At 41.3% G+C, this 20,379-nt stretch overlaps 3 protein-coding genes across 5 annotated transcripts in view; all 3 read left to right on the forward strand.

Annotated features, from left to right (window-relative positions):
* Positions 1 to 1,033: 1,033 nt before the first annotated feature.
* telo2 (TEL2, telomere maintenance 2, homolog (S. cerevisiae)) lies at positions 1,034 to 7,342 on the forward strand. Its single transcript, XM_040023441.1, has 20 exons — positions 1,034 to 1,745; positions 1,821 to 2,098; positions 2,201 to 2,269; positions 2,691 to 2,838; positions 2,944 to 3,046; positions 3,120 to 3,188; positions 3,314 to 3,455; positions 3,801 to 3,937; positions 4,051 to 4,136; positions 4,343 to 4,453; positions 4,574 to 4,662; positions 4,757 to 4,848; positions 4,954 to 5,070; positions 5,156 to 5,227; positions 5,321 to 5,491; positions 5,571 to 5,662; positions 5,743 to 5,842; positions 5,919 to 5,983; positions 6,083 to 6,198; positions 6,554 to 7,342. The coding sequence occupies exons 1-20, from the start codon at positions 1,405 to 1,407 to the stop codon at positions 6,673 to 6,675; spliced, it is 2,520 nt and encodes an 839-aa protein (XP_039879375.1). The 5' UTR covers positions 1,034 to 1,404; the 3' UTR covers positions 6,676 to 7,342.
* A 2,135-nt stretch (positions 7,343 to 9,477) lies between these two features.
* Positions 9,478 to 13,599, forward strand: LOC120728498 (protein PFC0760c-like). 2 transcript variants are annotated; one of them, XM_040023449.1, is made up of 3 exons: positions 9,478 to 9,791; positions 12,249 to 12,293; positions 12,386 to 13,599. In XM_040023449.1, the coding sequence occupies exons 2-3, from the start codon at positions 12,254 to 12,256 to the stop codon at positions 13,090 to 13,092; spliced, it is 747 nt and encodes a 248-aa protein (XP_039879383.1). In that variant the 5' UTR covers positions 9,478 to 9,791; positions 12,249 to 12,253; the 3' UTR covers positions 13,093 to 13,599. The 2 variants fall into 2 exon arrangements, with proteins under 2 accessions (XP_039879383.1, XP_039879382.1); XM_040023448.1 differs by lacking the exon at positions 9,478 to 9,791 and adding an exon at positions 9,821 to 11,031.
* Positions 13,600 to 17,137: 3,538 nt separating this feature from the next.
* The window catches only part of ift140 (intraflagellar transport 140 homolog (Chlamydomonas)), a 28,058-nt gene continuing 24,816 nt past the window's right edge, over positions 17,138 to 20,379 (forward strand). Inside the window, exons 1-5 of one of the 2 annotated variants that reach the window (XM_040023450.1) lie at positions 17,140 to 17,849; positions 18,284 to 18,447; positions 18,531 to 18,752; positions 19,566 to 19,687; positions 19,771 to 19,901. In XM_040023450.1, coding sequence (XP_039879384.1) covers positions 18,301 to 18,447; positions 18,531 to 18,752; positions 19,566 to 19,687; positions 19,771 to 19,901 — 622 coding nt within the window. In that variant the 5' untranslated portion in view covers positions 17,140 to 17,849; positions 18,284 to 18,300. Of the gene's footprint in view, positions 17,850 to 18,283; positions 18,466 to 18,530; positions 18,753 to 19,565; positions 19,688 to 19,770; positions 19,902 to 20,379 lie in introns of both variants that reach the window. The other variant, XM_040023451.1, reaches the window with a different exon arrangement.

Consider the following 20,379-nt stretch of genomic DNA (forward strand, 5'->3'; position numbering starts at 1 on the left):
TCTGTGCGGTATTGGCTCATTTTGTTCGCAGACTCGATGCCTTGTCTGATCAACAAACCACAGACGCCTCCAACCGGCCATTCACCCCCAGCCGCTGGAGTCGGGCTCCTCCTCGCCTTTCAGCACCATCTGCTGGTTATGCTCAAAACAACACAAATCTCTCATGCTCAGTGTTTACAAACTGCCCAAACTCAGTGTGTCTGTTTTATTGTATTTTACACTGCTCAGAAATATTAGAGGAGTACTTGATCACCACAGTACAGCATAAATCAGTTAAACTCCATGTAGGTAGTATGAGGTGCCAATGTCCTGTGCTGACACCCCAACACCATTTCTGTCGGCATTTGCCAGAACACACCAAAATTGGAGCGGTTGTCTCCTTATGCCCCCAAGTAGCGACCAAGACACCAACAAAGAGACCTGTACAAACATAAAATTGTCCGGTTCTAATGAAAGTCTGTATTTGACATGACCACCTTTACTCTTCTGCACAGCGAAAGGTCACTCTTAGCTTAATTTGTCGTTTCTTTAAGTAGTCTTCAGAAATGGTTCTCCAGGCTTCTTGAGACCATTTCTGAAGATGTGATGAACCGTAATGATCAACTGAAAGTCCAGATGCTTGGTTTAACTACAGATACAATTTAAAACTCGTTTGCTGACCACAAATCTTTTGCAGTTTTCAATAATACTTGTGTACTATTACTTATGTAGTATAAACTTTTACTTAAAGTACGTGAAGATTCGTCAGTTCGCTACACTATTTATCTCTGATCAGATACTCTAGTTACCAGCTGCTGAAACGTAAGTAATGTTGAAATGTACTTTTATATCTTCGCCTTTTGATGTTGGCATTAAGGCACGAAGTCATTGTTTTATTTCTTGTTATATTTACAATAAATTATGCGTATCCAAGTGTGTTGTTAATCGATATAAGGGAGGTTATCCACTGATTAGACAATCTGCAACGTTACCAAAATAGATTAAATAAATCGTAGGTTTCTTGAACGCCACATCGGACCGATTATACCCGGAACCAATTCTATCCTGCTCACCACGAGCGTATTTTGGTGCTGCACTCTCGGAATCACAAACAGCTACGGCGGCATGATTCTCTCGCTGAATCCACAGCTGTCCGTGGGGACGGATAATTTCTCCTGAAAATAAAGTCCTCATTTTACTGCGAGTGTAAATCGTGCTCATGAAAGCTCGTGTCGTTATAAAAATGTGCGGCTGCACATCAGCTTGACAGGCTAACAGCTGAAGCTAACCCATTCAACATATGGGACTCGACTAGACTTCATACTTTGTAGCACAAGTTTTTATTTCTCTACTTTTCTTAGTAAGTTGGAGGCTAGACCTTGGTAGAAACACTGCTGCTTGTCGTTATAATACCGTTATAAAAAAATGGAGTCGCTAACTACAAATACTGACGTGCGACTAACGGTGACCCGGTGTTTCCGCACACTCAAGTCATCCACGGACAGCTCAGACATCATTACGGCTCTTCGGACACTCCACTCCTACTTGGATGAGGGACCGGACAGCACAGCCACCTCAGCTGAGCGTGCAGAGTTCAGGAGAGCTCACTACTCTTCCGCTCTGCAGCTGCTGGTCAGCAACATTCAGGCTGACTGGTTACACCAGCTGACAGCAGCCCAGCGCGCAGAGCTGTGGGACGGCCTCTTCCTCGCAGGACCTCCAGAGCAGGCGCTCCTGGTGCTGATGGATGCAATAGGAGAGCTGAGGTGGGTGGTGCTGGGTGTGACGTGCTTATCATCATCTTCTTTAATAACCTTAATGCCTGTGTCTCGCCCCTGCAGACCCACCTCAAATCTGGACCACGTGGTCAGCATCACTGAGAAGTTCCTTCAGCGTGGTCGCCTGGCTGAGCTGCTCTGGTCCTACTGTCTGGAGGCAGCGCCCTCTGACTCGCCGCAGCTCAGAGAGACGCTGCTGGGGCGTATTAGCGCGTTGCCAGACATTACCGCCAACAAGCTACAGCTAAACAACAGAGCTCTTTTCCGTCCTCAGCAGTACTACCCACTGCTGGCCACAGAAATGCTCACCGCCCTGGAGCACACCTGCCAGGCACTCAGAGGTGAAGGGCATCTGTAAAGCAATGATGACGCATTATTAGGAATACTACAGTGTGTGCCAGGAGACATCGTAATCTCTCATTCTGTGTGTTTGTAATTTGTAGCTGGAACGGACTGTAATTTGACTTTTGTGGCTCAAACACTTGGAAAAGTGTGTATCCAGGGGCACGGCGGTGAGTTTAAGGATGTATTTGGTTATAGTTGTTTGTCTCTGTACTGCAGGAGTCCTTAAGCTTTTTCGGGTTGAAAGCCAGCCTTCAGAACCTGAAAAAAATTCATACTCACGCTAAATTAAATAAAGATCAGCACATTAGAAAACTTATTTTTCCTAAAATAAAAATATCAGTTTATTTTTCACCTGGTTTTCCAGTGGCTCTGCTCCCCACCCTTTGCAAACCTCTGCAGTGTGTCCTCCCATTGTGCCACAACCTCCTGCATGTCTTTTGCTGTCAGAACATCCTGTTATTACATATACTCCCCAGCTACTTTATTAAATGCACTTTGCTACTACTAGCTTTGCTCTCTTTTGCCATCAGAACTTGTATAAATTCTGACCATTCTCATTTTTTTTTCTTCACTTTTGTCCTGCTGCAGGTTCGGTCTTGGCTGTGATGGCTCCTCGTCTGTCCGCGTGCACGCGCTCAGACATGGTGTGGCAGAGGGTTTGCTGGAAGCTGCTGGAAAACGTTCCCCAGCGATGGATGGAGAGCGTGCTCACTGGGCTGGTGCAGGCTGTTAGTGGGTGAGACTGTTGCAGATTCGGAGAATCTGGGAAAGTCTTTTTATTTTATCCAGCTGTCAGATCTGTGTTTAAATGCGCACGTTTGTTGTGTTTTTGTTTCTTCAGGCCGGACGCACTGGGCAGGATCATCGGAAACCTAGTGCTGACAAATAAAAAGGCTCAGTTTGTCATCACTCATAAACTTCTGTTACTGCAATATAAGTATGAGGTACTACAGTAACTTCCTCCCTGACAGTTATGTGTTATGAATATCGTGCTTTAATCTGCGGCTCTTTTCCTAGACTCGTGTTCTGAGAATTATTCTTGGTTACCTCGCAGCAGACAGGGATCGCAGACCTCTTCTTATCCAGGTGGGTGGATGGGAAGTTAAGCAGCCTAATATTATAAACATATTAGAATATAAATAACCACTTCACACCCTCACTCAGCTGTGCTAATGTGTTAGTTAATGATTTTGGTATATGTGTGTTTTCAGGTTTTACGGTCTGTGTCCCAGGCCTGGGCTAACTCCAGCGCAGTGAAACACACGCCTCTGGAGCAGCAGTTATACGTCAGCAAAGCCCTCCTGCTGAGTGTGAGCCTGCTGAAAGACTCTGAGATACAGGAGCTGCGCTCAGGTATAACAAAGCCTTCTGCTTTGTGCCTCTGAGGATGAAATGAAACCCTGACTGTTGGTCTGTTTTTGTTTGTTTTTTAATTAAGAAAGACCTCACGGAGCATAAGATCACTTCAAACTCCATTATTAACTATTCTGGAGCTTCTGCATGACCCTTACTAGATGATTTATTAGTTATATATTTTTACATCTTCATATTTGTGCACATTAAATAAAAATCAGTCAGTTTTCAGCAGTAAAATTACTACTGATACTAATCAGATACTACAAAACAGCTACTGAAGTAATAAAATACTTGATTAAACTGAAGTCAGTTACACTGACCGGTTGAATCCGTCTCTCTCAGAGTTACTTCAGTGTATGCTTGGCGGCATGCAGACCCACCTTGACAGCAACGTGGTGCGGATCAGGCATATGGGGATGGTGATTGGAGAGTACCTGAGCTCCCGCATGGATATCAATGGAACCAAGCTTAAATTTGAGGTACGGTTCATTTATAGCAGGAGCAAATATAACAAGCCACCACGAGGCAGCCTGTCATTGTTTGTACTGGACTGTGAGGCTTGTGTGTGAGGTGATGCTGTGTCGTGTTCTAGTACGATCAGGACGAAGAGACTCGTGAGCTGCTGTCTCTATTGGCTCCCGGCGCCTGTGACGAACCAGAGGCTGAGCCCGTAAATAGGTAGGTCGTACTCTCTGTCACTTCTGCTTAAAGATGTAAAAAGATGAAACTGCCAATCAGCTGACTTGCTAAGTGATGAGAATATTATTTTTTAAGGATCCTGAAATTTTTTACCTAAAATTTTAAAAATGATCTGATTCATCTTAAATGTATGCAATATGTATTAAATACAAATACATAAATATTGTGTCATCTGTCATCTGCAGAGCTGACGGTCCTCAAGAGACCGCTGAAACAGCTGAGTCAGCTCAGAATGCATCGCAAACTACATCAGGAGCTCAGGCATTAAAAACGGATCCAGACTCTGATCTCGATAGGTATGTCAAGCATTCAGTAAGAATGACATCCTTTAAAGATTTTTTTTTTAAAAAAACCCCAACTTTTACATGTTTAAAATGCATATATAAAAGTGCACGATTAACCTTTTATCACTCCAGTGACGATGAGCTCACTCCGTACGATATGTCTGGAGATCAGGAAATCAGTAAGGCGTCCCCGCCTCGCTACCTACGAGACTGCCTGGAAAGTATGACTTCACCCATCTCATCCCTGTTTGCCTTATGTGATCACCTGTGTCGTATTCTCACTCCAGCATGTCCTCATGTTTCAAACTGATCTAGTTTTAATATCCTCTGAGGACCCAGTGCGCGTGGAGCTCTCTTTGAAAGCTGCTGAGAGTTTGGTGCGGAAGAACAGTTTTGCAGCCAGAGAGGTACGACGGGAATAACAGAGGCTCTAAGATTTGAATATTTCCTCTGGAAGATAGGAGTAAAATTAACTGATGTTATAATGTAGGTGTTTTCATTCTTGTTTTCAGATCAGTGTCCAGATGTCCAAAGTCCTCCTTCATATGGACGACAAATACAACATTAACGGCTTCCTGTATCTCAGGCAGGCGACGATGGTGGCTCTCACTGTCACTGACTGTATTCCTGTATGTTTGCCTTCTCTTAACAAACTACACACAGCTCCACAAACTTTCACTCATAACCAAACTGTATTTCTGTGTCCTTTGGTAGGTGGCTCACTATTTAACCACAGAGTTTTACTCCTTGAACTACAGTCTGCGCCAGAGACTTGATATCTTGGAGGTAAAACGAGAGGTCATAGTGGTTATCTGCGTGATGGTCTTTGATCATTGCTACATATCATGTAATTATGGCCTCCATTATTTGATATCACAGGTTCTTGCCTTAGCAGCTCAGGAGCTCTCTAAACCAGTCACTGAAAAGAAAGCTGCATCCATAAGCTCTGCTACAACAGCTGAGTCGACTCCATACCCCGGTGACAACCCTGTTCACTGGCAACAGGTGGTAGAAAAGCGAATCCAAAGCAAGACAAAACGCCTCACTAAGGTACTTCCAGTCTCTCTTGTGATTTGGAATTTGAGTGCAAGCTCACTCTGAAAAGTAATTTTGTGTGTTTTTGCCACAGAAAGCCGCCCAACCTGTTACTAAGGCAACACCAAACCGCTACGCCCCTGTTGCCGGGCACTTCTTTTTCCCTCTGCTTAAAAACTATGACAAGTAAGCATGATCCTTGTTTTCAAATCCATGAACTCAGCTGTAAGAGAACATTTGTTTAATGCATGATACCTTCCTGCTAGGCCTCAGGTGACCTTTGACCTGTTGGGCAGTGACCACCTGGTACTGGGCAGGCTGATCCACACTTTGGGCCTCTTTATGCATCTAGCAGTCAATGCACCGGTACATGAATTTCTCCTTCTCTGGCCTATTATAGATGCTGTATTTGTTTTACAATGCCTCTGTTATTTTGCTTCAGATAGCCGCACAGATGGGCTGCGCTTTGCTGGACTTTGTGTGGGCAGTGCGGTACCATGCTGACCAGTATGTGTGATTCATTATCTCTGTTTGTCTCTGTAGTGTAACACAGAATAATATCTGTGGACCTTTGTTGTCATCTAACCTGAATTCTGTGTGTTAAAGGATGGTGAGACGAGGCGTCCTCTTCGCTGTTTGCTCTGTGTTTCTGAGCATGCCCAGTCAGAACCTGCTGGTGGACATCAGTGATCAGCTGTTTGAGACCAGGTCTTGGCTGGCAGGTATTAAAAAAAATTGTGGTGTGACATTTTAATGACAGAAAAGAAAAAGCCCGATGCCACACCTGCACCTGATAACTGTCAGCAATCTGTCTTTACAAACACACAAAAAGATACTGCACAGTCATTCACAGCTGGACTGGACATTTCTGGGAAGCTGATGAGGAACCAGGATGTCCTGTAATACAGGGGTGTCCGTGATTTGATTGGCTTTTTTTTTTTTTTTTTTTTTAACTCAGAGCTGAGTGATACAGGTCAGAGGGGTCACAACTTCCGTTTTACAAGTTGCAAATTGTTTGGGAAAAATGCTGAAAGCTATCAATACTACTACTAATAATAATAATGTTACTGTCCACAGATGTTGCTGAAGGAGACCCGGATGCAGATTGCAGGAGTCTGGCGGTGCAGAGCTTGGTGCTGCTGGATAAGAGCCTGAAGAAGCAGCTACAGGATCCACAAGCGCCGACTGTGGAGACGTGACACAACGTCAGCAATGCACAATGACATTCTGGGTGTGTGAAAACCCACACATGAAGAGAAATGGGTCTTTAATGTAGATGTTCCTTTAGCTCAGGCATGAATCCTACTTACTGCAGGTGCTGCTTTTTTTTTTTAAATATCCTGCAGCATAGTGCCAACCAGAAAACATCTTCTCACACATGCACTAATGGCACATACGCTGGTTTGTGTATTCAGTGTCCGATTTACAAACCAAATGAAATATTAGATTGAAGATGAAGTTTTCCTTAAATAAAAAAAATGTTTAAAATGTCTTAAAATATTTTGTTATGAGGATATCCTTTCTCTGCTTCTTTCCTGTATGGGTACTCTCTGTACTTTGGTTGTTTGTTTGCAGAGGACATCCTGTGAACATTCACATGAATATCACACTGACAAATAATGGAAATACTATTAGTACTTCCTGTTGTCATGGTCAGAGGAAAGTCCACCACTGCATTGTCTGATAAAATGAAACTACGTCTTTTTTATTAGTCTGTTTGAATTCATATGGTTAATTACATTAATTATTTTCATTGTTAAAAAGTTAAAATGTTTTATAATTCAGACAACTGTATTCCTTGTTCTATCTAAAGGTCTAAAGTGCATTACACTGACAGTTTTGTACATTAAAAAGATTCTAAATTTATTTTTGAGAGAAAGTGTAGGGTTTTGTTTTTTTTCAAATAATTAAATCTGATGATGATGGGGAAATGATTGGGATTTCAGTGTTTTGCCATGTATAAATATACTAGTGCTAAACAAGGAAATAAAAATTAAATATGCCTAGGTTATGACAAAAACAATAATATGTAGTTTGGTCTTTAAGTTTTTTGAATAGAGGCATTTGTTATTTTGTGGGTTTACCTGTGCACGCCACTACACAGTAGATTCAATTCAAACTATATGACTGAAGTGCAGACTTTCAGCTTTAATTCAAATGATTAACAAGAATATGACATTAGCTGGCTTTTATATAAGTAACCAGACAGACTAACGATTTAAGATATAAGGACTGTTTTTAATACTTGGATGAAAATCCTTTCCCCGATTCCATTACCAAACAGCTGCTGCTTATTTGTGGGTTACTCTCTTAGTTTTGTCTTCAGCAACTAAAAAGCAGCTCTGTTAAGTAGAGATCAGGGGCGATTCTAGGATCAGAGCTTTGGGGGTGCTGAGCACCCAGAGAGCTGCCCATCCAGGCAAGGTAAACTGTACTCGTCACGATGAGACGTCTTCCCTGTCTCTGTCGGTCCCTGCATCCTTAAATGTCTCCAGATGTCCCGAGTTCCCTCTGACTGTCTCCTTGGTGCATTTAAACCCCTGTTCCTCCCTGTCCTCGTCGTCTGTTGTATTCATCTCCATTATCAGTCATAATTTTACCATCTCTGTGCAAGTCTGCAAATTTCTTTATTAAATCATAAGATTCTTAAATTCATCAAGTCTCTCTCTGCCTGGGTCCTCGTCACAAAACATGACATGACTGTTTTGTACATTTTAACAATTTAATCCCACATTTTTTGAAAAGATGTAAGAAAACCATCAAATGTGATAAAGGTTATTTAAATGCTGCTAAAGAAGAATGGATAGGATATGGTTTTTTTTAAAAAAAACCATATCCAAACCTTAATTACTGCAGGAGAATAATGAATGATGCTCATAGTGAGTAAAAAGTAAACTCAGTGCATTTTTTGGACAGAGATTCACTTTTAAAGTGTGTGTTTAATATAATACAGATACATAAAAAATACACTCCAAACTGTACAAAATATTATTAAAAAATTACAAAAATGGAGACACCTTGGCCTTTGGTACAATGTATGAAAAGATGTTTACTGCAGATACTACTATGGCTCTGCAGATTTTTTCTTTTCTTTTATCCTATGTCACCGCACCTTGAGGTTGGTAAATCTGTCTGTCACATTTTGGTGGTCAAGTCTCTCAAGCATCTCTTTCTCAACTGACATCACAGCCAGGTGCTGGAGTCTGCTTTGACCCATGGTCCTTCTCAGCCAGGTATGGAGCTGATGAAAGACACTAAAAGACCTCTCACAGCTACAGCTGCTAACTGGGTTTGTTAGGGCAACCTGAATAGCAGTTTTCAATGTGGGGAAGATCTGATTATCCAGAAGATTGTACAATGTTAACATATCTGGAATGGCACCAGCCTCACTCTTGAGCTTCAAAAAGTTTTTGGCAACTGTGACTTCCTCTGACTGAAGTTCAACATGGTAATGCAGTGCCAGGCCAGGGCTGACAACCCAGTTTGTTTTGCAGATTCTGTACAGCAGATTTAATATGTGGAGAAGACAACTTCCAGATTGTATGAGTAAAATTAGTTGGTTTTTTTCTTTGCCAGTTTAACAGTTTGTGTTGTGCCTGTTAGTATTCCCTGTCTGTTTTCTTACCTGGTTCTTCCTGACCTTTTACTTTCTCCTCATGTTCTCCTCTTTCCTCTCTCCCTCTTTGGACTGACAATCATACACAAATAGATTGTATTCAATTAGATTAAAAAATACTATTAAGATCACTAATAAAAAAGTCCTCTCTCAGTTTCCTTTTAACCAAAAGGCAAATAACCAAACCACATGTACATCTAATAAAGGACATAAATATTGAAACACGGATCCAACATTATCCTTTATTGATGGATCATTTTATTTTACACTTTTACCTGAATGTGGCTACTTAAAAAAAAAAAAAAAGAAAACACTTCCTCATATCCATTATGAACCTGGCTGCCTGTCTGTACACACACACACACACACACACACACACACACACACACACACACACACACACACACACACACACACACCATATAGTGCTACATAGGGGGAATGCTGAAAATAGAGGCTGATAAACTGGGAAGGTGAAAACTAGTGAGTGAGTGACAATGAAAAGGCAGTTTTCATACCGCTGTAGCTATAGTGGAGCAGACTAACAGCACTAATGTTTCTATTGTTGTCCTCTTCTGTTTCATATTGCGTTGAGTGAGCATGCCGCCAGCCTGACCAATAAGAGCCAAGAGTTGCAGTGATAGGCAGGCTGAACCAGCAAATAGCCAGAAACAACTGGTCAGTGCAGCACCGCCTCAGGTACCACGTACAGATTTTAACTGGCTTCTGACTTTGTGTGGTGTGGAGTATGCTAGATTTTATATAAATATGGATGAGATTAGCTGGGGATGAACAAAATCTCCTTCAGCAACTATTAAATAGCCAGAAGGGGCCAGACAGTCAATATATTAATTCAGCGTTCCTACAGAACAGACCGTAAAGCATTCCCAAAAAGTCAAAACAATTATTTTAGCAGCTGATTTCTGTACTTAAAAAACTCCCAAACAAACATTTATTATAGCTCTATTATGTAGGTAATGTAGGAGACGTGGACACAAATACACAGAGGGTTAACGAGGGAAGTGGGAGCACACGGGGAACACAGGTGACACTGATAATCATAACGAGACACGGCAGGAGTAACACAACACTGACGGGAGACTATCAAAGTAAAACAGGAAGCACACAGAGACGCAGACCAGATTGGAAGAGAACACAGACATAGCGGGCTGAGAAAACATGGAATAAAACACAAGGAGGAGAAACGAGGCATGGGGACTGGCAGATACACAGAGGGGGCACACAGGGGGTAAAGTCACGAGGGGAAATCAAATAAGCAACATCTTAACAGAACAACCGAGGGACCCTAAAACTGACATCAAACAACAACAATACAAGACACGCAAAAAACCAGGTCCCAGGATATGTAGCCCAATAAGTATAAAATCCAGAAAGCTACACAACATGGGGCGGTTCATTTACAAACACAGGTCTAACTTGAGTTTCACACAGTTTTTATTAGAAAACAATCAAATTGTTAAATGCTTCAAGTACACAAAATGTCAGAAATCTGCACCGTCATGAACAGAAATTTAAACCGAATTTTTCGTGATTTGTTGATTAACCCTCCCAGGTCTAAATCCCACGTTGTGCACATCAACATCACAGATTTGTACAAATAAAATTTATAACAAAGACATGTTAAATATTAAGCACTGGAAACAGCTTGTTGTTTTGTTGCCATAGCGTTTTGTTTTGTCTCCATTTAAAAGATATCAAAATCTGAGCAAACAACTTGATGTCAAAAGAATCTCTGCACATTCCGCAGTCTTTGCTGCTAAAGTGACATCACAGCATTTAAGCATGTTTTGAATGAAAACATCAGCATATGAACACAAAACTGAAGAGACACTGCAACCGAATGAAAGCAGACCACTATTTAGTGACATTTGGACGTTTCCCTGAGGATTAACTGCTGTGTAATCTACCAAGAACTAAAGTAAGCTCAAATTTCAGTTTATAAACTCAAGATCATTTACTTAAATATATAAAGCCTGATTTTCCTGCTTGCCAGGACAGTATTTATGTACTTTACATTGTGCAAGACTAGACTATATTTTCCATCATAGAGAGGATGATGTGGATCTATTATTCAGGAAAACAAATGAAGACTTAACTATTTGTCAGCTGATGTAATATTTGACAAATTATACATAAATTAGAAAATGTTCTTAATCATATCTTAGAGTGACAGAAGCTCTTTTTAACACGATTATTTCTCAGATTATTTTGTTCATTTAGGAAAATAGAGAAGACGTAAGTTTTGTTCTCAAACAAACTATTAGAATTTCTGAGAAACTGAGCCTACGTGCACATGTACACGGCTATTTTTGAAAGCGCAGCTTTGTCTCTGCATTTGGGCCTTTCGTCCACACCTAAACAGCAGATTGAGTCACTGAAAGGTGAGATTTTTAAAAAGCACGTTTTTGTGTTTAGGTGTGGACGAGGAAAACGGACATTTACTCAGGCAATGTCAAAAGTGTGCGCCGCTGTTGAAGTCACGCTGTGGCCACGTTAGTGTTTACATGAGATCAATTTCTACAATGGCAGATGTAGACAACATACTGTGTCTGTTAATCTTAGTATCTGCAGTTTTTACACGCTTACATCAGACGTGGATTCTACATTCAGCACAGACGCTCTCTCAACCCAAATCCTGACGTCGGTTTGGAAGAAATGTAATTTAAAAAAATGACATTTATGTATGCTGTATGCATTTAGTCCATTCCAAAGTTGTGAGTCTGTCTTTAGTTATTAACATTTGAAACGATGAAGGCACGTGAAAGTAACACAAAATTAGCTGCTTTTCCAGAAAAAGACAAAAACTTCTCAGAAGTACGTAAGGTTTTATGAGGTTTTCCCACCCAGGCTTCTAGACTTCTGATTGGCCAACATTTCCACACGGTTAAGATTTGGCGTGTTCTTGACAGCGTTTCACTTTGTTTTTAGCGTTTAGATGTGGAAGGAGATATTTTTTCAAAACTGCACATGTGGACTGGATTTTTTATTTTTTTTTAAACGAAAAAGGAAAAACGTCCGTTTTCAAACATAGCCGTGTACGTTTGGACGCAGCCTAAAGTCATCACAAAAAAAGCAAATTCTCTGAACATTCTGGGTTGAGGTTTAGTGATCATTGTTGTTTTGTGTTCCTTGTAGTCAAAATGAGTGCAAGTGGAGACGGACCACAAAATAACCAAAACGGTAAGCACATGTACTCAGTCTTGAAATTGATGAAAAACAGATTTTCAGCAGATAGTTATGGATGTTAATTAAAAGATTTAATGATCTTGCAGGCCAACAGGTTAACCCACAAAGGTTCCCAAATGGAGATCAGGAACCTGCTAATGGCTTCCTGAACAATCTGTATCTCACTCTCCGTGATTTTTGTTGCTTTCTACATGAGCTAATAGCTTCAGTACTGGCACAATATGACAATTACCTTTACGGGGACGAAGACGATTACGACTACGACGATGACGACGATGACGACGACGATGACGACGACGACGACGGCGGCGACGGCGACGGCAACGATGACGATGACGATGACGACGACGATGACGATGACGACAACGACGACGACGACGACGACGACGACGACGATGTTCAAAATATTCATGTGAGGGACAATAATGCCAATGGTGACAATGATGAACCGCACCGGGATCACAATGCTGTGGTTGTTGGTCGCATTGAAAATGAGGAGGCATTTGAAGGCCGCATGGATGGTCGCCAGTACATCCCAGAAGAGGACCCTCAGCCAGGTGTTTCCAGGAAGAGGTATAGAGAGAGGGATGAAGAAGATTTAGGAGCAAACAAAAGAATGAGATGGAGCGATGATGACTCTGAAGTATTTGAAGATGCGCACGAAGAGCTTGATCATGAAACTGGAGGCTCGAGGAAGCGTTCCCGAGAGGATTTTGAGGAAGAAGAGGAATACTTGCCTGTGTGCAAACTTCAGAGGTCTTCAATTGAGTCGACCAGCAGCAATGAAGACTAAGACTGCTTCGACGGGTTTTTTCAGTATCCTTTTAGTAAGCTGATGGCCTACTCAGGTGATCCTGAATCCTCCATGCTGCAATAAGCTGGGCATACACTGTGCTGCGATTTTTCAGTCGCGTTATTCAGCTCCTGATCAAACTGTAGGATTGACTCGCAGGGGTGAGAAGTTTGATCAAGGCCAAACTCGGGACGATCCCCAAAACGATCGCACGACTGAAAAATCGGCTCAAAATGGGCCAAAAATCGCACAGTGTATGCCCAGCATTAGGCTGCCGGGGGATTCCCATGATCCACTGGGTGTTTCTTCTTCACCCACTATGTTTAATAGACCTCTCTGCACTGAATGGTACTTGTTATTAACCTCTGTCTCTGTTCCATGTCTTTATACTATTTTCCTTGCCCCTCCCCAACCGGTCGCAGCAGATGGCCGCCCCTCCCTGAGCCTGGTTCTGCTGGAGGTTTCTTCCTGTTAAAAGGGAGTTTTTCCTTCCCACTGTCGCCAAAGTGCTTGCTCATAGGGGGTCATATGATTGTTGGGGTTTTCTTTGTAAGTATATCTTACAATATAAAGCGCCTTCAGGTGACTGTTGCTGTCATTTGGCGCTCTTTAAATAAAATTGAATTGAAAATTAACATAGATGTCACTGTGATGATTTCTTCCCTCCATAGAAAGCTTAGACCCAAATGCAGATTCAATGCACATGGTTAAACTATTTATGAGACTTTGTTTAAAGAGAGGGAATGGAGAACGTGGCTCGAGCTAGGAGTGTCAGCAGACAGCAGGAACCAGAGGAAAAGCTATCGAGAGACTGAACACCTGGCTGCTGATGGGAACAATCCAACGGGAATTCTGCAACAGAGGGAGAAGAAGTTGCTGGACGGGTAAGGGAGTTTGAGGGTAGGATGAGTATGTTGGCAGAGGAGACCTAAACACAGGGAAAACAAGGTTAAACACAGGGAAGGAGCACGCCAGAACTGGAGCAGAGGGGAAGCCTAGTTACCACTGGAGATGGCAGAACAAACTGGCGAGGAGTAGCAGGCAGCGCTGGTTTAAGAAGCCCTCCTGCTGATTGTTTGCAGATGAGGCCCAGGTGAGATGCTGGAAACTCCACCTCTGAAGTGTGGACACAGTATCCCCATTCCAAGTGGAAAAGCCCCTCAGACACTTCCATGGTGCATGACAAGAAGGATGAGAAAGCATTCATGGTCCATCCGTCCGTCCGTCAGCGTAATGCCTAAAAGTTTATTCAGATGTAAATGTATTACATTTTTAAATAAAGATCATCAGTGTTTTTAATGACGCTGCATTTCATTCATGTGTCTCTATTGGACAGTGTTGTAGAAGTTACAGAAGACAGGAATCAGTTCCAGCTTGGCCTGACATTTGATCACTAGTGATGTGTGATACCACTGATTTCCTTTCCGATCCCATACCAAGTAAAATTCAGGGTGGTATCGACGATACTGATCCGATACTTTGTACAAAAACTTTACTCTTTTATTGTATCTCAAATTATAGCGTCATAATCATTACAGGACATCAGATTACTTGTTCTTATCACTTAATAATGCAGAATTCATCATATAGAAATAAAAAACCTGAAGTTGTGCACTATGTGAACACCTTGCCTGCCTGCAGCACTAAAGGACTCCCTGAGAGACGTCTGTCTCACCCTAGCAGCACCCGTCCTTCTCCTCCTCTTCAGTTTGCCTCAACATAAGCTCGTCATATTCTGTGATATGATTTACTTTGAGGTGTTTGACAAGGTTAGTGGTGTTGCAACAACACCTCACTTTCTTGCCACATGTATCGCAAACCACGTCTGGGCTGTTTGTGGATGTAAAATACGTGCGCACATGACTCCAGTTACGCTCAGCCATTGTTGTGAGTGCGCACGCCACAGGCTGCCACACATTTATACAGCCGTATTTCACACATGACTATAAAAGGCGGAAGAGGGAGTAGTTCTTTCCAATGTAGACAATCTGAATGATAGTTTCTTTCCACTGTGTTCCTGTTAATGAAAAACTACAATTTCACCCAAAATGATTCAAATATCGATATTTTAATGTGGAAACCTTCTGTTTCCACATCTGGACTTTCTGTTGCTGCCCACGCGGGTGAAACTTTCTTTGAAGTGGCTCATTGAAGTTGTAATTGATAATCAATTCCCACACAATGTGAGAATCCAATCAATTTGTTTATCAGGGGAAAGGTGTGATTTTTTAGGACACTGGAGCCTAACATTAACCGGTTTAATCTTAGCTTATTTCCATAAGAAGAAAAACATACTGAGAAAGAGATCACCAAAATATACATGTACAAATGTGAAATAGTCATATGTAGTGTGAAAGAGCTATTTGACATCTTTAAATTCAAAGTAATGTATAAATCCACTTACATAAAACATGAAAAGGTGGCGCAGCGATGCCCATCTCAGCCAGTGTATGATGGTGGGGCAAGATGGCAGCTTCCACAACATGACGCCAGCTCCTATGTATTTTTAGTAGATAAATGATACGTTTATGTATCAATTTGTTGGAAGATGTAATTACACCTTAATTATGTAATTAGAAGCAAAAATGATTTTTTTTAATCAAATCACCTCAAAAAATTACTGTACTTACTTTCTAAATCATTCTTTACCTCTAAAAGGGGCGGCTGTGGCTCAGGAGGTGGAGCAGGTCATCTACTAATCAGATGGTTTTTGGGTCGATCCCTGGCTGCTCCAGACTGCATGCTAACTGTCCTTGGGCAAGACATTAACCCCAAGTCACTCTCTGATGCATTCATCAGAGTATGAATGTGTGTGAATGTTAGATAGAAAGCACAGAAAAAGGGCTTCTATGAACAGGTGTGAATGAGGCAACCTGTATAGAGCGCTTTGAATGTTCAGGTAGAGTAGAAAAGCACTGTAAAAATTTCTCTGTGTTGATTTCTTTTGGACCTCAAACATTACTCACCTTGTTGCAGGTTTCTTTATTAATGCTGAAAACCCAGAATGGAAACTGACCTTACTGCTTCCTTCCTTTCCAAACTACTGCGGCTCCTCCAACCAACGGCCGCGGCAGGCTAAACATGAGGACACAGATGACGTGCAACAGTAAACACATGAGATACACCTCTGTACTATTTGCTACTTTTATTCCACATACAACTGTCCACTATACAAATCGGCACACGGGCTCAAACCATTAAACAAATGCACAGACTGCACAAATAACTGCACCATTTACTATGCCAAATTTCAACATTGGCCTATTGCATAACTTAGTGCAGAAGTATACATAAACCAAAAAATGCATCAAAATGATTCAAGCTGCAGTCAACAGAAGGTCTGCTGCATCTCAGACACCATGCGCTGGCAGAAAGGGCGCCAGAGCCAGAGCAGGGGAGAGGCGAGCTGGAACAAACCATTTTGGGAGGGGGGGAGGTTATCTATAATTTTGTTGCTAAAGTGTTACGTCTCGACCAAGTACTGTATGCTTTTCATATTTTTAGTAGTGTGTCACACAAACAGCTGAAGCGCCTCCCGAAAATGGGCTAAAATCTCCCCTGGTTGAGATCACGTGACTGATCGGCCAGTTGAAGAATATTCCATTTCTTTGCCTTGAGAAACTCTTTGCATTTGCAGTTTGCTTTGGGGTGCTATCCATTTGCACTGTCAACTGCTGGCCGAGTAGTTTTGCAGCATTTGGCTGAATACGAGCTGAGAGCATAGCCCTGTACAGTCACATCATCAATAAACACTAGTGACCTGGTTCTATTGGCAGCAAACTCTAATCTGTCCTTGCTAATTGTTTGCACCTTGTAGTAAACCCTCTGTATTTCCATTCGTGAAGACATCTTGACTGTAGACCATGACAAATTACTTTTAGGTCTTTAAAAAAGGAGCACTATGCAAAAAAAAAAAAATTTTTTAAATTCCTAATCAGTTAATGTAGTACTTTTGTTAAACCCCTTGAATTAAAGTCTTCATTGTTTGATCTAAAATCCACTATGGTCGTGTGCAGAGGCAAAACTACTATAAAATGGGACATTATCCAAAAATGCAAAGGTGTAATTGTGTTTATTGTTATAATGGTTGATGCTCGTTAAACATTAACAGAGCTTCAAATTAGCACACTTGCAGGTAGTCCTTGCCAGCCAAAAGACGCTGGATGAGCTGATGGGCTGCATTAAGAAGAATATAGATAAAACCTAATAGACTATTTTGTGTGTTGAATCATGCAATGCAACTTGTAGGATCGAAGAATATTAATGTGTAGGTTGAAAATAGCATAATAGGCTACCTTTAAAACCAATGAAAGCCACCTCACTGATCAATTTAAAAAGCTTTTTAAAATATGAAATGTTTGCGAAATGACAACAGACAACAGTAAACATGCAAATGTCACACAGTTCAAGGCATTTTCGGTTTTGCAAGGTTATCTCGGCTAAACATTTTCGTAGAACTGACAATATTCATTTAGAATGAGTAAAGCCTGTGACAACTCCATCAGAAATTAATAGTCTTTGTGCCTGATTAGGCTTCTCTCAGTTTAGAATTAACTTCGACAACTGTCGGGTTTTTCCGTCGTTTCTCTTCGCTCCACCTCCTGTGCAGTCTGTAAGGTTGTCAGGGGCAACTGGGAGAGACGCTTTACGCTCACACCAGAGGCTACGCGACAACACTGGAAGTAACTGTCGATGTCTGAAGCCCTTTTCAGTCTCTACAGATAAGTTGGCGTCACTTTAGAAGAAAGTGAGCTGAGGTGGGCTTCGACAAGATGACTGACTTCGTTGAACGTTAGCGAGGGCCAGCCATAAATGCTAACTTTGACTAGCTTATCTGGCTTAGCTAATGTTAGCTGCTAGTTGAAGCTAATTTGGATTTATCGTCTTTCCAGTGATGCTGCTATCTCCTGTAATGCTACAGTATCAGCCGGTTTTGTCAAGTATTACGGTGAACTTATAGCATTCACTTAGGTCTGCATTGTTTACTGTTTGCATGTATCCATTAATGAACTAACCATGTCAACTCCAAAAAAACTAAACAAAAAAAAAACTAAAACAAACACACAGCAACCTAAAGCAGAGAATGATACTTGACTCTACATTTTAGGGCTAACTTGTAATTTTTTTTCCAAAACTTAACAAATAGAGGAATCCATCTTTTGTCTTTTGTCTCTCTTTTTTTTAAATATAGAGAAGTACACGGGAGATATGGCGGTCTATTTTGATCACCGCATTGAGGCTCCTGATAGCAGTGATGTACCCTTTCAGTTGACCTGGCACTCAAGTCTTCCTATATTGGCTGTGGCCTCAAGCAGTCCTGCCACCGGTGGAAAAGTAGACCTGTATCTGCAGCAGGTAACCTCGGACATAAAAGTATGTAACATTTCTCTCATATTGACACACACAAATATCGTCACACCTATCTGGTTCATGTTCAGGGGGAGCATGTGGAGAGCTGCCATGTAGTTCGTCCTCACCAGCCCTCAGGGCTGTGCTGGCATCCAACAAAGCCAGTTTTAGCAGTAGGCTGGGATAATGGAGAAGTAGTGCTGCTGACACACCCCTCTGGAGATCAAACAGTCTTGCCCGGTGTACATACAACCACCATCAAACTGCTGGAGTGGAGCAGCTTTGGCAGCCGCTTGGTAACTGGTGATGAGGTGAGTTTTTTGCAGTAACGTCCTGGCATATATTATTATGTAATATAATAATATATGCCAGGACGTTATTGTCTTTTACATGCTGATGTTTTCATGAATGATGGATCAGTTTTAATAGGATATAATCACTTGTTTTTTCTGGGTATGCACTCACTGTAAAATGATGGACTTATTTAAAAATGGCCTCATAACCCTTTCCAGATTGATGGAAGCAACAATTGCTTCCCTGAGATTGTTACCGACATGGCGTGAACACAGACTGGAAACTACCTAACCTTTGTTTTTCAAAGTGTGTACAGCATACCTTTAGTGTCATTTTTTTACCGCAGAAGATTGTTTTGTTTTTTTAAATCTGAAGTGGACATTGAAAAAAGTCATAAATCCTTTTATCTCATTGTGTTTGAATAATTGTAATTCCTTCTACTGGGATCTCAGCCAGAAGTCCATCTTTCACCTCCAGCTCATTTAAATCTCAGCTGCCAGACTTATAACAAATTCAAAGAAATAAATCATCATTCTCGTCCTCACAACCTTTTGGGTATACGATACATGGGTACAAGCCTTGTTACAGATTTGGTCACTTCTTATGAACCAAGTCACTGCCTGCATTCTGCACATCAGACACTCTTAGCTGTCTGTGCAGCCTGGCTCAATGCAAAAAGAAAACAAACCGTTTCGTGTTTTAACTCTTTGAACTTTTCTTTTGTGTTTTTAACTAAGATTTTATTGTGTTCTTTAACACACTTTGTAACTGTTTTGAAAGTGCTAGGCAAATTAACTGTTAACTATTACTGTTATTATTGTTATTGACAGTCTGGAGCTTTGGCAGTATGGAAGGTGGATGCGAGAGGGAGACTTCATGGAAACCACCTTGTAAAACATGAATACAAGAAACCTTTAACTTGCTGCATCTTCAGACCGTCCACACCTGGAGAGTAAGCAGCCTTCGAAGTCCCATATCAAGTGGAAGAGTATGACATTTTTTTAATCAAATACTATTTTTTGTATTTTATTATAGTGATGTGGCAATGCTAGCTCGAGCATCTGTGAGAGGAGATGAGCGTGCGCTGGACAAGTTTAGCTGGAAGGGGGCACCTCTGAAGATGGGGCCACAGGAGGGACTTGGATTCTTTATCTGCACTGCAGATGGTAGGAGTTTGTGATTTCTGTTGGAGTTTGGAAAATTAAATCATTTGTTATTTTCAATGCATTTGACCATACTTTCTTTAAGACACAATTTGTTTTTTCATTGCCTTGTATAATTTTGTCTGAGGCCAGCAGTCTTCTGCAGTCACAGCCCTCAATGTATAAAGGCTGTTTATTTTATTTGTTTGTTCTGTAAATTGCATTGATGATGCTTTGCTTTATTTTTGAACAGTTACGAAGAACAGTATGAGAAAAGTATTCATGGTTTTAGAAAGTCTGATTAATCCAGCAGACTTATTGAAAATTATATCAAAAGTGTATTTTGCCTCTGTGAAGCAGTAATCCTGTGGGAGTCTCCAGAAAGGGGAAAATACAACAAGCTATAATGCTATTGATCCAGAATCCAGTCTGATCTTTAATAAATATGAACACTTTGTGGTTTGAGCTGTCAGATATTCCACTTATTTCATCTTTAATCCCG

This window comes from Simochromis diagramma, unplaced genomic scaffold (assembly GCF_900408965.1).
Source record: "Simochromis diagramma unplaced genomic scaffold, fSimDia1.1 OVJJ01000208.1, whole genome shotgun sequence".
Taxonomy (NCBI): domain Eukaryota; kingdom Metazoa; phylum Chordata; class Actinopteri; order Cichliformes; family Cichlidae; genus Simochromis; species Simochromis diagramma.

What these genes read in the sequence shown, in the direction of transcription:
- telo2 (XM_040023441.1), top strand. Translation starts at nt 1,405, where the DNA reads ATGGAGTCGCTAACTACAAATACTGACGTGCGACTAACGGTGACCCGG. An exon ending in CCTACGAGACTGCCTGGAAA is followed by an intron (nt 4,663 to 4,756) that starts GTATGACTTCAC and finishes AAACTGATCTAG; the next exon opens with TTTTAATATCCTCTGAGGAC. An exon ending in AGACAAAACGCCTCACTAAG is followed by an intron (nt 5,492 to 5,570) that starts GTACTTCCAGTC and finishes TTTTTGCCACAG; the next exon opens with AAAGCCGCCCAACCTGTTAC.
- LOC120728498 (XM_040023449.1), top strand. Translation starts at nt 12,254, where the DNA reads ATGAGTGCAAGTGGAGACGGACCACAAAATAACCAAAACG. An exon ending in ACCACAAAATAACCAAAACG is followed by an intron (nt 12,294 to 12,385) that starts GTAAGCACATGT and finishes ATGATCTTGCAG; the next exon opens with GCCAACAGGTTAACCCACAA.